The sequence below is a fragment of the Schistocerca nitens genome, chromosome 8 (assembly GCF_023898315.1).
Source record: "Schistocerca nitens isolate TAMUIC-IGC-003100 chromosome 8, iqSchNite1.1, whole genome shotgun sequence".
Lineage (NCBI taxonomy): Eukaryota > Metazoa > Arthropoda > Insecta > Orthoptera > Acrididae > Schistocerca > Schistocerca nitens.
In genome coordinates, this window is record NC_064621.1 from 100,676,534 (window position 1) to 100,689,353 (window position 12,820).

At 39.5% G+C, this 12,820-nt stretch overlaps 1 protein-coding gene across 1 annotated transcript in view; it reads left to right on the forward strand.

Annotated features, from left to right (window-relative positions):
* Window positions 1-12,820, forward strand: part of LOC126198663 (modular serine protease-like) — a 247,358-nt gene that overhangs the window by 181,124 nt on the left and 53,414 nt on the right. Inside the window, exons 6-7 of the mRNA XM_049935142.1 lie at window positions 10,508-10,848; window positions 11,004-11,216. Coding sequence (XP_049791099.1) covers window positions 10,508-10,848; window positions 11,004-11,216 — 554 coding nt within the window. The remainder of the gene's footprint in view (window positions 1-10,507; window positions 10,849-11,003; window positions 11,217-12,820) is intronic.

Genomic DNA, 12,820 nt, shown 5'->3' on the forward strand with positions numbered 1-12,820 from the left:
TCGCCCCACAGCAGTGTTTATACATATGGTCCAGAGCCTACCCCTACCAGAGGTAACAGTGACTTGTGTTGTTTCCATGGCACACTAAACATTTACCACCACAACTTACCACAAGCAGCTGCTTCACAGTCGCAGCTGCAGACACGCATTCAGAGAAGAACCAACGTGTTAAGAAAAAGGTCGAATGGATGGCAACCATGAAAGAAACATACCAGACCTCAGAACAACTGTTAGTTAACACTGCCACCCTAGCCCATCCCAACCCTAATGCAGGACTCACCCTTACAACACACACTAGCAACACCACATTGGGGGGTGTACTGCAGCCAATCACCAATGACATATTGCAGTCACTTAGATTCCCCTGCAGGAAAGTCACATCTCCCCAGTCTAAGTAGTCTTCCTTCGATTCTGAGCTGCTCGTGATCTATGCTGTGAGCAAATGTTTTCAAGGGACTTAGAGGGCTGACCATTACTTGGTTGTGGACACAGTCAAAAACCCACTTCAAGACATCAGCCTGTGCCATTTCTTCCACCTAGATCTCATCTTGCAGTACACCACTGATCTGCCATGTTCAAAGATAGACAAGGTAATTGCAGCTTACCTCTCACAGATGAGTGCAGATTCATTACAATATGATTATGAACAGAGATCGGTGACGCTCCCACCAACAAACTCGTGGCAGATCAGCCAGCTACTCTTCAGATTGAGTGCTGAATCTAAGCCAATACTGAGTTAACATTGCTGTTTGACATGCCCCAAGACAGAATATGCCTCATCCTGCCATTCAGTACATGACGGGAAGTGTTCAACAGACTACGCAACCTGAGCCACCCAGGAACTGGAACAAAACATGCCTAATCACAGATAAGTTTGTGTGGCATGGGGTTAAACAAGACTCCAGATGCTGAGCACAGGCCTGCCTAATCGTTCAGCGAATTGGTATCAGCTTTGCGATGTCCAAATCATGTTTCAAACACATACTTATTGATATTGCATGATTTTTCCTCACTGGAAGGCTTCTGGAACCTTCTTTGGCCATCAATAGAATGTTGAGATGAGTTGAGGCAGTATCCATCAGATCCACACTATTACTACAGAAACAACAGCACACACTTTTATAGAAATGTGGATCACATATTTCACAGTTCCAGAACAGATCACCAGGACCAGCACCAACAGTTGAAGTCCACCTGTGCATTATCACCCACAAATGCACATCTTACCACTCAGAAAGCAACAGGTTGGTCGAGAGGTGGCACAGGCCCATGAATGCAGCTTCGATGTGCCACATTGTGTCCTGGTCCATGCGCTGCCATAGGTGCTCCTTGGCATTCAGTTGATGGGTAAAGATGACATCTGTGTGTCACATGCTGAGCTCCTATACAGTGAAATAGTATCGCTTGTTGTTGCAGTCTTTGCAGAGCCTACATTTGACATGGCACACACTAACCTGCTGACATTGGTGGACCCAGTTTGCACACAATTTCGAATTTGAACGTGGTACCAGTTTTACCTACCTACCTACCTATCTCTCTATCTCTCTCTCTCTCTCTCTCTCTCTCTCTCTCTCTCTCTCTCTCTCTCTCTCCCTCTCTCCCTCCCTCTCTCCCTCTCCCTCTCCACCCCTCCCCTCCCTTCCTCCCCCCTCCCTTCCTCCCCTCCCCCTCCCTTCCTCCCCTCCCTTCCTCCCCTCCCCCCTCCCTCTCTCCCCTCCCCCCTCCCTCCCTCCCTCCCCCCTCCCTCCCCCCCTGTCCCCCTGTCCTCCCCCCCCACATATATACACATTTTATTTGGTAGTGCATGGCACACCAACAATAGTGTTCTCATGAGGCACAAACCTATCTTGAGTTCTGCAAGATGTTCACACTACATTTCTCACAGACTTTGTACCACTTGATACCAACACAAGTTAACAGACTACACCACCACCAACAGCCTCACCCCCAGTGCAAGCATCACCTACTCAGCTGCTCAGAGCTACCATCACCATTATCTGCCCTGGACATCACCTCCAAATTGCATTACGCAGCATCAACATCTGGTGCTATATCATATATATGCCAAATGCCAACATTGATGACTTCCACATGCCTATTCCTTGACACTTAACATGTTGTAGTGCAAATCTAGGAAAGCTCTTCATGGAAGAATGCAAAAATACTGAATTGTGTCTTGTGAAATCATGTCTCTGCAGATCATAATATGCATGTATTCTTAGATGATATGCATCAAAAAATACTATTGCAAAAGAGAAAATCAACTAAATTATTGTATAACAGAAAGGCAACTGGACCTGGTAATATACCTCTGCAATTCTATACAGTTTACAGGAAAGAACTTACTCTACTTTGTCATCTTACCCTTCCACATATCACCAGTAGATTTTCAGTCTCTCCATAATAATTAAATTCTTTTAACAAGCTTTGATAGGACTAACATTTACAAATAAACTTTTTTACTTATCGTAGTTTTTTTGTTGTTGGCTGCAGTTCGTCACATCTAGGGGTAGATTCTTGAGGCTGAAATTTTTGACTTTGTGGGTTCCAGATGACTTGATAACTGTTAAGGAAACAAAACAGAAATTACGCAGCAGACTTACTTTTTTCATTATGTCACATTCTTCTATATCACACAGTCTTTAAAATTTCCACTTCCATGAAACCAAAAAATTAGTGTTATTGCTAAAATTAAAAACACATCTGATCCCATCAGAGGAATGCCCACTACTCCCTCATTCTGCGGTACTATCAGTGTTACAAACAGTTTATAAAATAAAAAGTTTACGAACTTTTTTGCTAAAAGAAGAATTGTCACAAAGTTATATCATTATTTTCTAAAGGAATCCAGAAATAAATTTAATAAATATTGTCAGATTGTGCAATTAATAATAGGGATTTTAAGTATGCCAGATATTTTGTAACTTCAAATGTTTGTAAAGGAAGAGTAATTTTAACTGTACATACAGAGTTAATACATATCGATTGTAATCAAGTAATTTCTTTTTATACATTTTAGCCTGAAATATAATACATCTTACACAAAATCATATGAAATTCATTTAGTTAAACAGCTGAGATAATGTTCACCTATACAAGATTTGAAAATATTTCTGGTATCGATTACTTCTGTTAAAGAAAGGTTATGCTAGAGGATGGTTTCCCTTTACAACTTTTAGCTGTGGTATACTGTAGGTCACCAAGGTTTAACAGTGAAGGGAAAAGGGTGTAGACCTGCATCCTATTTTCAAGAAGGGTTGGCAGACAAATGTTCCTGTCATCAGTCTGTTATTGACATATGAAATGCATTTTATGCTCTTTCATTATCACCCTTTTGAATGACTATCCCTTCTGTAAGAGTCAACATGGTTTCTTCAAAAATCTTGAGAAACTGAGCTTACTCTGTACATTCTTGAGTTTGTGTTGTAGATAATAGCACCCACAATAAAACCTTATTCGTTGCCTTCAAAAAACATTTGGAACAGTTCTGCAGTGACGCTTAATGAACAAAATAGAAACTTATGCAATGTCACTCAGGCGTTGCGATTGTATTCTTAACTTTGTAGTGGATAGAATACAACACATCACTCTTAATTGGCCAGAATCATTGGATGTAAAATTAATTTTAAGTATAATACATGGTAGTGTTACAGGGCCATGTTGTTGTTGTGGTCTTCCGTCCAGAGGCTGGTTTGATGCAGCTCTCCATGCTACTCTATCCTGTGCAAGCTTCTCCATCTCCCAGTACCTACTGCAACCTTCATCCTTCTGAATCTGTTTAGTGTATTCATCTTTTGGTCTCCCTCTATGATTTTTACCCTCTACACTGCCCTCCAATGCTAAATTGGTGACCCCTTGATGCCCGGAATATGCCCTACCAACTGATCCCCTCTTCTAGTCAAGTTGTGCCACAAATTTCTCTCCTCACCAATTCAATTCAATAACTCCTCATTAGTTATGTGATCTACCCATCTAATCTTCAGCATTCTTCTGTAGCACCACATTTCGAAATCTTTTATTCTTTTCTTGTCAAAACTATTTATCGTCCATGTTTCACATCCATACATGGCTACACTCCATAAAATACTTTCAGAAACGACTTCCTGACACTTAAATCTATACTTGATGTTAACAAACTTTGCTTCTTCAGAAACTCTTTCCTTATCATTGCCAGTATACATTTCATATCCTCTCTACTTCGACCATCATCAGTTATTTTGCTCCCCAAATAGCAAAACTCCTTTACTACTTTAAGCGTCTCATTTCCTAATCTAATTCCCGCAGCATCAATCGATTTAATTCGACTACATTCCATTATCCTCATTTTGCTTTTGTTGATGTTCATTTTACATCCTCCTTTCAAGACACTTTACATTCCGTTCAGCTGCTCTTCCAGGTCCTTTGCTGTCTCTGACAGAATTACAATGTCATCGGCGAACCTCAAAGTTTTTATTTCTTCTCCATGGATTTTAATTCCTACTCTGAATTTTTCTTTTGTTCCCTTTACTGCTTGCTCAATATAAAGGCTGAATAACATCGGGGAGAGGCTACAACCCTGTCTCACTCCCTTCCCAACCACTGCTTCCCGTTGATGTCCCTCGACTCTTATAACTGCCATCTGGTTTCTGTACAAATTGTAAATAGCCTTTTGCTCCCTGTATTTTACCCCTGCCACCTTCAGAATTTGAAAGAGATTATTCCAGTCAACATTGTCAAAAGACTTTTTCTAAGTCTACAAATGCTAGAAATGTAGGTTTGCCTTTCCTTAATCAATTTTGTAAGATACGTCGTAGGATCAGTATTGCCTCACATGTCTACATCTACATCTACAGCTACATACATACTCCATAATCCACCATACGGTGCGTGGCAGAGGGTACCTCGTACCACAACTAGCATCTTCTCTCCCTTTTCCACTCCCAAACAGAACGAGGGAAAAATGACTGCATATATGCCTCTCTATTAGCCCTAATCTCTCTTATCTTATCTTTGTGGTCTTTCTGCGAAATGTAAGTTGGTGGCTGTAAAATGTTCCAACATTTGTATGGAATCCAAACTGATCTTCCCCAAGGTCAGCTTCTACCAGTTTTTCCATTCTTCTGTAAAAAATTCGTGTTAGTATTTTACAGCCGTGGCTTATTAGACTGATAGTTCAGTAATTTTCACATCTGTCAACACCTGCTTTCCTTGGGATTGGAATTATTATATTCTTTTGGAAGTCTGAGGGTATTTTGCCTGTCTCGTACATCTTGCTCACTAGATGGTAGAGTTTTGTTAGGCCTGGCTCTCGTAAGGTTGTCAGTAGTTCTAATGAAATGTTGTCTACTCCTGGGGCCTGGTTTTGACTTGAGTCTTTCAGTGCTCTGTCAAACTCTTCACGCAGTATCGTATCTCCTGTTTCATCTTCATCTACATTCTCCTACATTTCCATAATATTGTCCTTAGGGCCATGTACTGTCTCAACCCTAAAAGGCAGCCGGCTGGTGTGGCCGAGCTGTTCTAGGCGCTTCAGTCTGGAACCGCGCGACTGCTGTGGTCGCAGGTTTGAATCCTGCCTCAGGCATGAATGTGTGTGATGTCCTTAGGTTAGTTAGGTTTAAGTAGTTCTAAGTTATAGGGGACTGATGACCTCAGATGCTAAGTTCCATAGCGCTCAGAGCCATTTGAACCTAAAAGGCATCAGGCCTTTTTCCTGGTGTTTTGGCAGATATTTCAAATTTATTTTAGGCAACACATAAGAGGAAGTAGCCCAAACAAATGCTGTTCACCATGTGCTTGATTCGACACACATTGACAGTGAAGAACATCAGTTTTTTGTTATGAATGAAATGTTTCTTAAATCAGAATTTTGTGTGCCTGTTTATTGTACTAGTTCAGATTAGACTACTGTGATATTATTCTTGAATATATGTTTTAACAATTTTAATAAAAATTTTGTTGGAAATGTATGAGCTTGTATGTGTGTGGGTGCTTGTGTATGTGTGGTTTTGGGGGCATGCTTGCACATTGATCTGTTGGATGATGTAGGAAGCTTTGTGAGACTGTTTGTAAATGATGATGCTCACAGATGAAGCTGTTGTATGTAGGAAACTTGTAGTGTCAGAAAACTGTAACAAAATGTAGGAAGATATGTAAAGGATCCACACCAGATGCAGAGAGTGGTGCTTCAAACTCAATGCAAATAAATGTAATGTGCAGTACATAAATAGACAGAAAGATGCAATGCTGTTTGATTACCCAACTGGTAATTATAAGTGGTTAGAACACTAAAATTCATATGAGGCATTTTCCTGCACATTATCACTGCAACTCCTCCATTGCTACTTGCAATGGTCATTTGTTGCAGCATGTGAGTACATGACCCATTTATCTCAAGGGTTTCTTCTTTCTTTTATAACTATTCACATGTTTGGGTTTGTCACTTTGCTGAACAAAAGCAAGAACCCACTTGTCAGCGAATGTCAGTCTTGAGATTGTATATTTTCCACCACAGCTGATTTCTCTACCTGTCCGTGGCGTCATGTTGGAATTGATAGAAATTGAAGTTTATTGTCTCATAACATACAATTTCAAGCCATTGACTTAAAGTACAGGAGACTCATCAAAACATAAAAGCAGGTTTACAATTTTCTTTATAATACCAGTAATATAATATACAGTACTGAATAATTACTTAACTAAGCAATTAATAATTTTTCTTCAAAAGTAACAAACTTTTAAGATTAACAGTCCTAAATACTTGCTCTCTCCTGTTCAAATTCTCGGGTTGTCATTTATGAATTCTTCTACTGAATAGTAACATTTCTGCACTAGTTTCTCATACAGGGATTTTTTCAGTGTTTCTAAATTTATGCTAAGCAGTTCTCTTCCTTTCGCTTTGTTATAAATTTTTGTACCCATGTAATGTGGAGTTTGAGCATAAAGTTTTAAATGGTTGGTGGACAGCATAAAATTATTTTGGTTTCTGGTGTTGTTATCAGGGTTACTGTGTACAAAGATAACCAGCTCATATATGTATAGTGAGGGAACACATAGTATACTCAGATTTTTTAGGAGTGGGCGACATGATTTTCTTTGCCCTAAAATGTGCGTATTTCTAATGATGGTTTTCTGAACAGGGATGACATTTGTCTTCCTGAAGTATAAAGTGTGTTCAATGAAAAGGTACGAAATGTCATAATAACCAAAGTGGTTGAAATTTGTGTATGGGCCTTTGGGATAATATAGTGAGACATCTCTAGGGACGTGAAGGTAGTGTCATCACCTGCCCCTAAAATATTCAGAGCTGTTCACTCAGCAGGCAAGGTAATGCTTAACGTCTTTTTTTGACATCCAAAGTCTAATAGTTATCAGATTCTTTGAGAATGGAACAAAAACATTGATGTTGACCTGTACAGTGAGACACTCAATAGGCTACACTAGTCTGTGAAGGGCAAATGGCCTTGGCTGCTCACAGAGGCAGTTATTCTGCTCTGTGATAATGCGCATACACGTTTCCAGGGTTAACATAGTGTAATGGCTGGGATCAAGTGGGAGCAGCTTGAGCAACCTCCCTACAGACCGGACATGGCACACTGGGACTTCCAGGTCTGTGCTCCACTTAAAAAAACCTCAGAGGGAGCAAATGGCTCCACTGGCTCCTGTCATAGGTGTAGGAATTCTGAAAACAGGGAATCTTTTGGTTTGTGAAACAATGAAATAGTTCTGCTTCGGCCTCTGGTGATTAATTAGTTTTGAACAGAGACTGCAGTTATACCCACAGTGTTACTTTTTACCTTTTTCTTTGAAAATCCTTCATACTTGATGAGATATGTATGTCTAAGGGCCAAGAGCAAAAATTTTCAGCATTAGATTACCTTTTTTACAATAAGAATAAAAGTATGATGAGAGAAGTGAAATATTATACATGAAAACAACGTTTGTAGAGCAATTATTCCTTTTATTTGATTTTGAAAGCTAAAATCGTAGAATCATATACACTGCCAATGCTGTGATTATATCTTTAGATGGAATAGTGGGTTCCTCATTTTTAGGGCTGGATGCATATTTTTGTATATACACTGATGGAAAATAGTGCCAACATCGAAAAATACTTAATGTAGAGTAATGAAATTTTGGAATACATTTGTCTAAGTAACATTTTTAAGTGATTAACATGGCAAGATACAGGTTAATGTAAGCCATTGCAAAAGTGAAATGCTGGTGGATTAATAACTGCTGTAAACACCAGAATGTTGAATGCAAACATGCAGATGTGCATGCATTGTGTTGAACAAGTGCTGGATGTCAGTTTGTGGAATGGAGATCCATGCCTGTTGAACCTGGTCAGTCAATACAGGGACGGTTAAGGGGGGTAGGACTTCAAACGGGCCGACTTGGAGCAGCAGAGGCACCACAGGACATTTTAATTTCCACTGTCTATACTTTTATAAGTGCGAGTAAATTCATAAAACTTTGTCAGCATGACCAGGAAGGATTCAGGATTCACACTCGTAGCAGCGGAAGTTCAAAAACATAACAAAATAATTTTTTTTACATGTGAAATTTCATCATTTTTTCACATACTATTGGCTGCATTTGTTGCTATAGGTACACTTTTCTCCACAAGTAAGAGAGATTCTTTGATGAATTTTGCACAGCATACAAACCATACTTACAGGTGTCTGAAACTCTAGAATCTATTTAATTTATGAAAAATGAATGAGCAGTTACGTTTTAAACTTTATTAAAAACTGTGGTAAAAATTGAGATAATTAACTACAAAATTTGATTTTTTTCTAAACATAGATTTGGAAAATTCTAGAGTTTCATAAACCTGTAAGTATGGTTTGTATGCTGTACAAAAGTCATCAAAGAATCTCTCTTACTTGTGAAGAAACATGTACCTATAGCAACAAATGCATCAAATAGTAAGCGAAAAAAATGATGAAATTTCACATGTAAAAAAATTATTTTGTTAAGTTTTTGAACTTTCACTGCTATGAATGTGAATCCCGAATCCTTCCTGGTCATGCTGACAAAGTTTTATGAATTTATTTGTAAAAGTATAGACAGTAGAAAATAAAATGTCCTGTAGAGCCTCTTCTGCTCCAAGTTGGCCCGTTTGACATCCTACCCCCCCCCCCCCCCCCCCCCTTAATGCTGTTTGTAGATGATGCTGGAGTTGCCATCTGGTGAGTCCTGTATGTGCTCAATTGGAGACATATCTGTTAATTGAGGAGGCCAGGGCAACATCTCGACATTGTGTAGAGCATGTTGGGTTACAACTGTAGAAGGGGGTGAGCTTTATCCTGTTGGAAAACACCCCCTGGAATGCCGTTCAGGAATGGTAGCAAAACAGGCCGAATCACCAGGCTGATACACAAATTTGCCATTAGGGTGCTTGGGATGACTAGAGTGCTCCTGCTGCCATGCAAAATTGCACCACAAACCATAATTCCAGGTGTTGGTCCTGTGTAACCAGCATGCAGATAAGTTGGCTCCAGGCCCTCAACTGGCCTCCTCATAACAAACACATGGCCATCACTGGCACCAAGGCAGAACCAGCTTTCATCAGAAAACATAACAGACCTCCACCCTGCCCTCCAATGAGCTCTTGCTTGACATCACTGAAGTTGTAAATGGCAGTAGTTTGTGGTCATTGGACTGCACACTACAGGACATCTGGCTCGGAGCTGTCCTTGAAGTAACTGATTTGTAACAGTTCATTGTGTCTTATTGTGTCACTGTTGTGTCAACTACTGTTCAAATTTCTGCTGCAGATGCAGTACAGTGCAGCAGAGCAATATGTCAAACACAATGGTCTTTCTTCCCAAGAGTGCCATGTGGCCATCCAAAGCCTGCTCTTCTTGCAACTGTACTTTCTCGTGACCACTGCTGCTAGCAATCATGTACAGTGGCTACATTCCTACCAATTTTTTCTGCAATATCACATAAGGAACATCAAATTTCTCGTAACTCTATTGCATGACCTCATTAAAACTCGGTGAGCTGTCAACAATGGCATCTTTAAAGGCATTACTGACTAAGACCAACTCGCCACACACAATCTCAAAGATAACTAGCACTCATGACTGTTACAGTGTATATTTAAAGCAAACCTGACTTACATTCTCATAGTGGCACTACTAGTGCCACTCGTATGCAACTAGTGCGAAATCTTTCAGATGTAGAAACATGCCTACCAATTTCCATTTGGCACACAACTTCTTGGTGTTGCGATTTTTGCCACAAAAATGTGAAGTAGGGCAGTCCAAATCATGAATAACTTCATATAAATAAAACAGCACATAAGATTTCACATTTTATTGGATGTGTTGCATACCATACTGTTAAAGCATGTTACACCATTTTATTTTGTCAGTCTGTCCAGCACTGTCTACTGCACAGCAGTTTAAATTACTTTATTGATTAAATAGTTGTAGGAAGATGTGACAATGTGCTAGTCTTTCATACAGAGGGAGTAGGTAGTAGGTTTATATGAAGACAATCTTCATTCATTTTCCAGTTGTCCTGATGCCTTCTTCCGCTGTGCATATGGTGCCTGTGTTGATGAGAATGCAGCTTGTGATGGTACCATCCAGTGTGAAGGTGATGGCTCAGATGAAGCCCCTGAGCTCTGTGGGACATCTCCAGCTCCAAAGTGCACTCTTCCACTGAAGCATGAAAATGGTGGCTACAAAGTGGTTGGCTGTGAATCTCAATCTTGTGGCCTGGGACCTGGAGCACAAGTACCTTTTGGCACACAGCTGGAGTTCTTCTGTGATGAAGGATACCACATAAGTGGGCTTAGTGCATCCTATTGCTTTGATAAGACCTTCACTCCTCCACCACCAGTTTGTGAGAAGAGTAAGAAATATTCTATCTCCATTACAGTACATTACTGCATAATTACTGTCACTTAGGTGATAAAATAATTTACCTAGGATTTTAGTAATGTTAAATTAATATAAATTATGTGTTACTTTACTTAAATCTAATACAAATTTTAATTACTGTTCCAGCTCAGTGTCCTCCTCTGGTTTACGATTCACTTGATATCAAGTGCTTCTCAAGCACTGGGCAGAAGATTCCATGTGATAAACCCATGTCTATTGGCAGTAAAGCACAACTTGCATGTAAAAAAAATTATGTTAAGACCGTGGAGTTCAACTACCCTGCTCTCACTTGCACCAGCAATGGTACATGGGATAACCAACCATTCACTTGTGTTCCAGGTCAGAGTGCACTTCTCTTCGTAACCGCAACAGGAATAAAAATAAAAATTAATGTGGGGATCAAACATATAATATGTAGTAACATTACAAAAGTGATGAACTATACAGACTCAATAATATTTCCAAATGATTAAGTAATTTCAGAAAGTATTAATATGTATAATTATTTTCTCTGATTTCATTGATCTCAGGTGAAGTGTGATTCTGTTGTGCTGTCATTTCCCTCCACTGATTTGTCCCTTACTCTGAGTTGCAGCTTCACTCAACTCCTTTGTCCTCTGATAATAGGAATATTAATATACAAGAAACACAAAGTTCTTCCATTCGTAGCAGTGTATTAAATTTCTTTCTACATTTCCAAACTACCATGTAACACTCAGATATGTGCTTCTGGTGATCTGTTGTAGCCAGTAAATTATGTATTTTTATCTTTGACAAAACAGTTCAGTAAGATTTCATAGTAGTGTGCATTGTTGTGGAGCTCGAATTTCTTCAGCCAGCTATGTACAGCATGCTTTCAAGACTCATGTCATGTAATAATAGTGCCTATCTGAGCTGCACTAGTCTAATAGTTACAAAAAAGAGTGAAACTAGTGGTGATGCAGCTCATGTGAGACGCCTCCACTCTTTGGACATTCCTTGCTTCCAAATGAGCACTTCCACAGAAGCATGAAAATGGTGGCTACAAAGTGCTTGGTTGTTGATTTGAAGCTTGTAGTCTCATCCCAGGAGTACAAGTACCTTTCAGAACATAACTGAAATTATTCTGTGGTGAAAAGACAATAGTGAGACTGTGGGATATATGGCCAGTTCTAAATCTTTGCAGGCCAGGAGTCAGTACAGTTCCAACCAATCTCTGACTATACCAAAATATCAGTTTCAAAAACAGCAAAGATGTTCTTGTTTTGTTCTGCCAGTGTTACTCAGTCATTGTTTTTGGCAGTGGTTTTCAGCCTGAAAGTTGGCATCCAGTGCGGCAAACACTAAATGGATTAGTGAAGGGACATGAGAGTAATGAGAGGCAGGGGAATATTGTATGCCTGCTTCGTATGCTGGATTTTCTGTGGCCTGAGATAACACGCCACTAGCTACCTTCATTATTACACAACTGCTTTAAATTTTTAAAAACTAAAGTTTAAGTGGATTCTTTCTTTCTCTTTACTTGTGTTTGCCAGTTACTTTTGTTAGAACTATCTGTAAATGGATAATCCCCTACAACCTCAATTATATGTTCATCAATCATGGTGGGAAAACATAGTTTTTTCTCAGATGCTAGAGAGACGGAGCCTGCAAAGTAATTTTCAGTATATTACAATTTATGATAAAAGTGTAAGAACAGACACAAATGTTTGTAGATGAAAATCAGGGTGGAAGTGAAGGAAAATAGGAGAAGCAAGTACACATTGACAAATATGCAAAAGAGAAATTATGCCAGTGGTAAACTACAGAGAAGTTTACAGTGAAAAGATGAAAAGTCAATAGCAGACATTAGAAGAGAGGAGGATACTGAAAATCTCTGGAGGAGGACAGGAGAGGACAAAGGACAGAAGAAAGAGTTTTTGAGGCGAAAAAGAATCCGAATCCATAGAGGGGCTGCATCACAT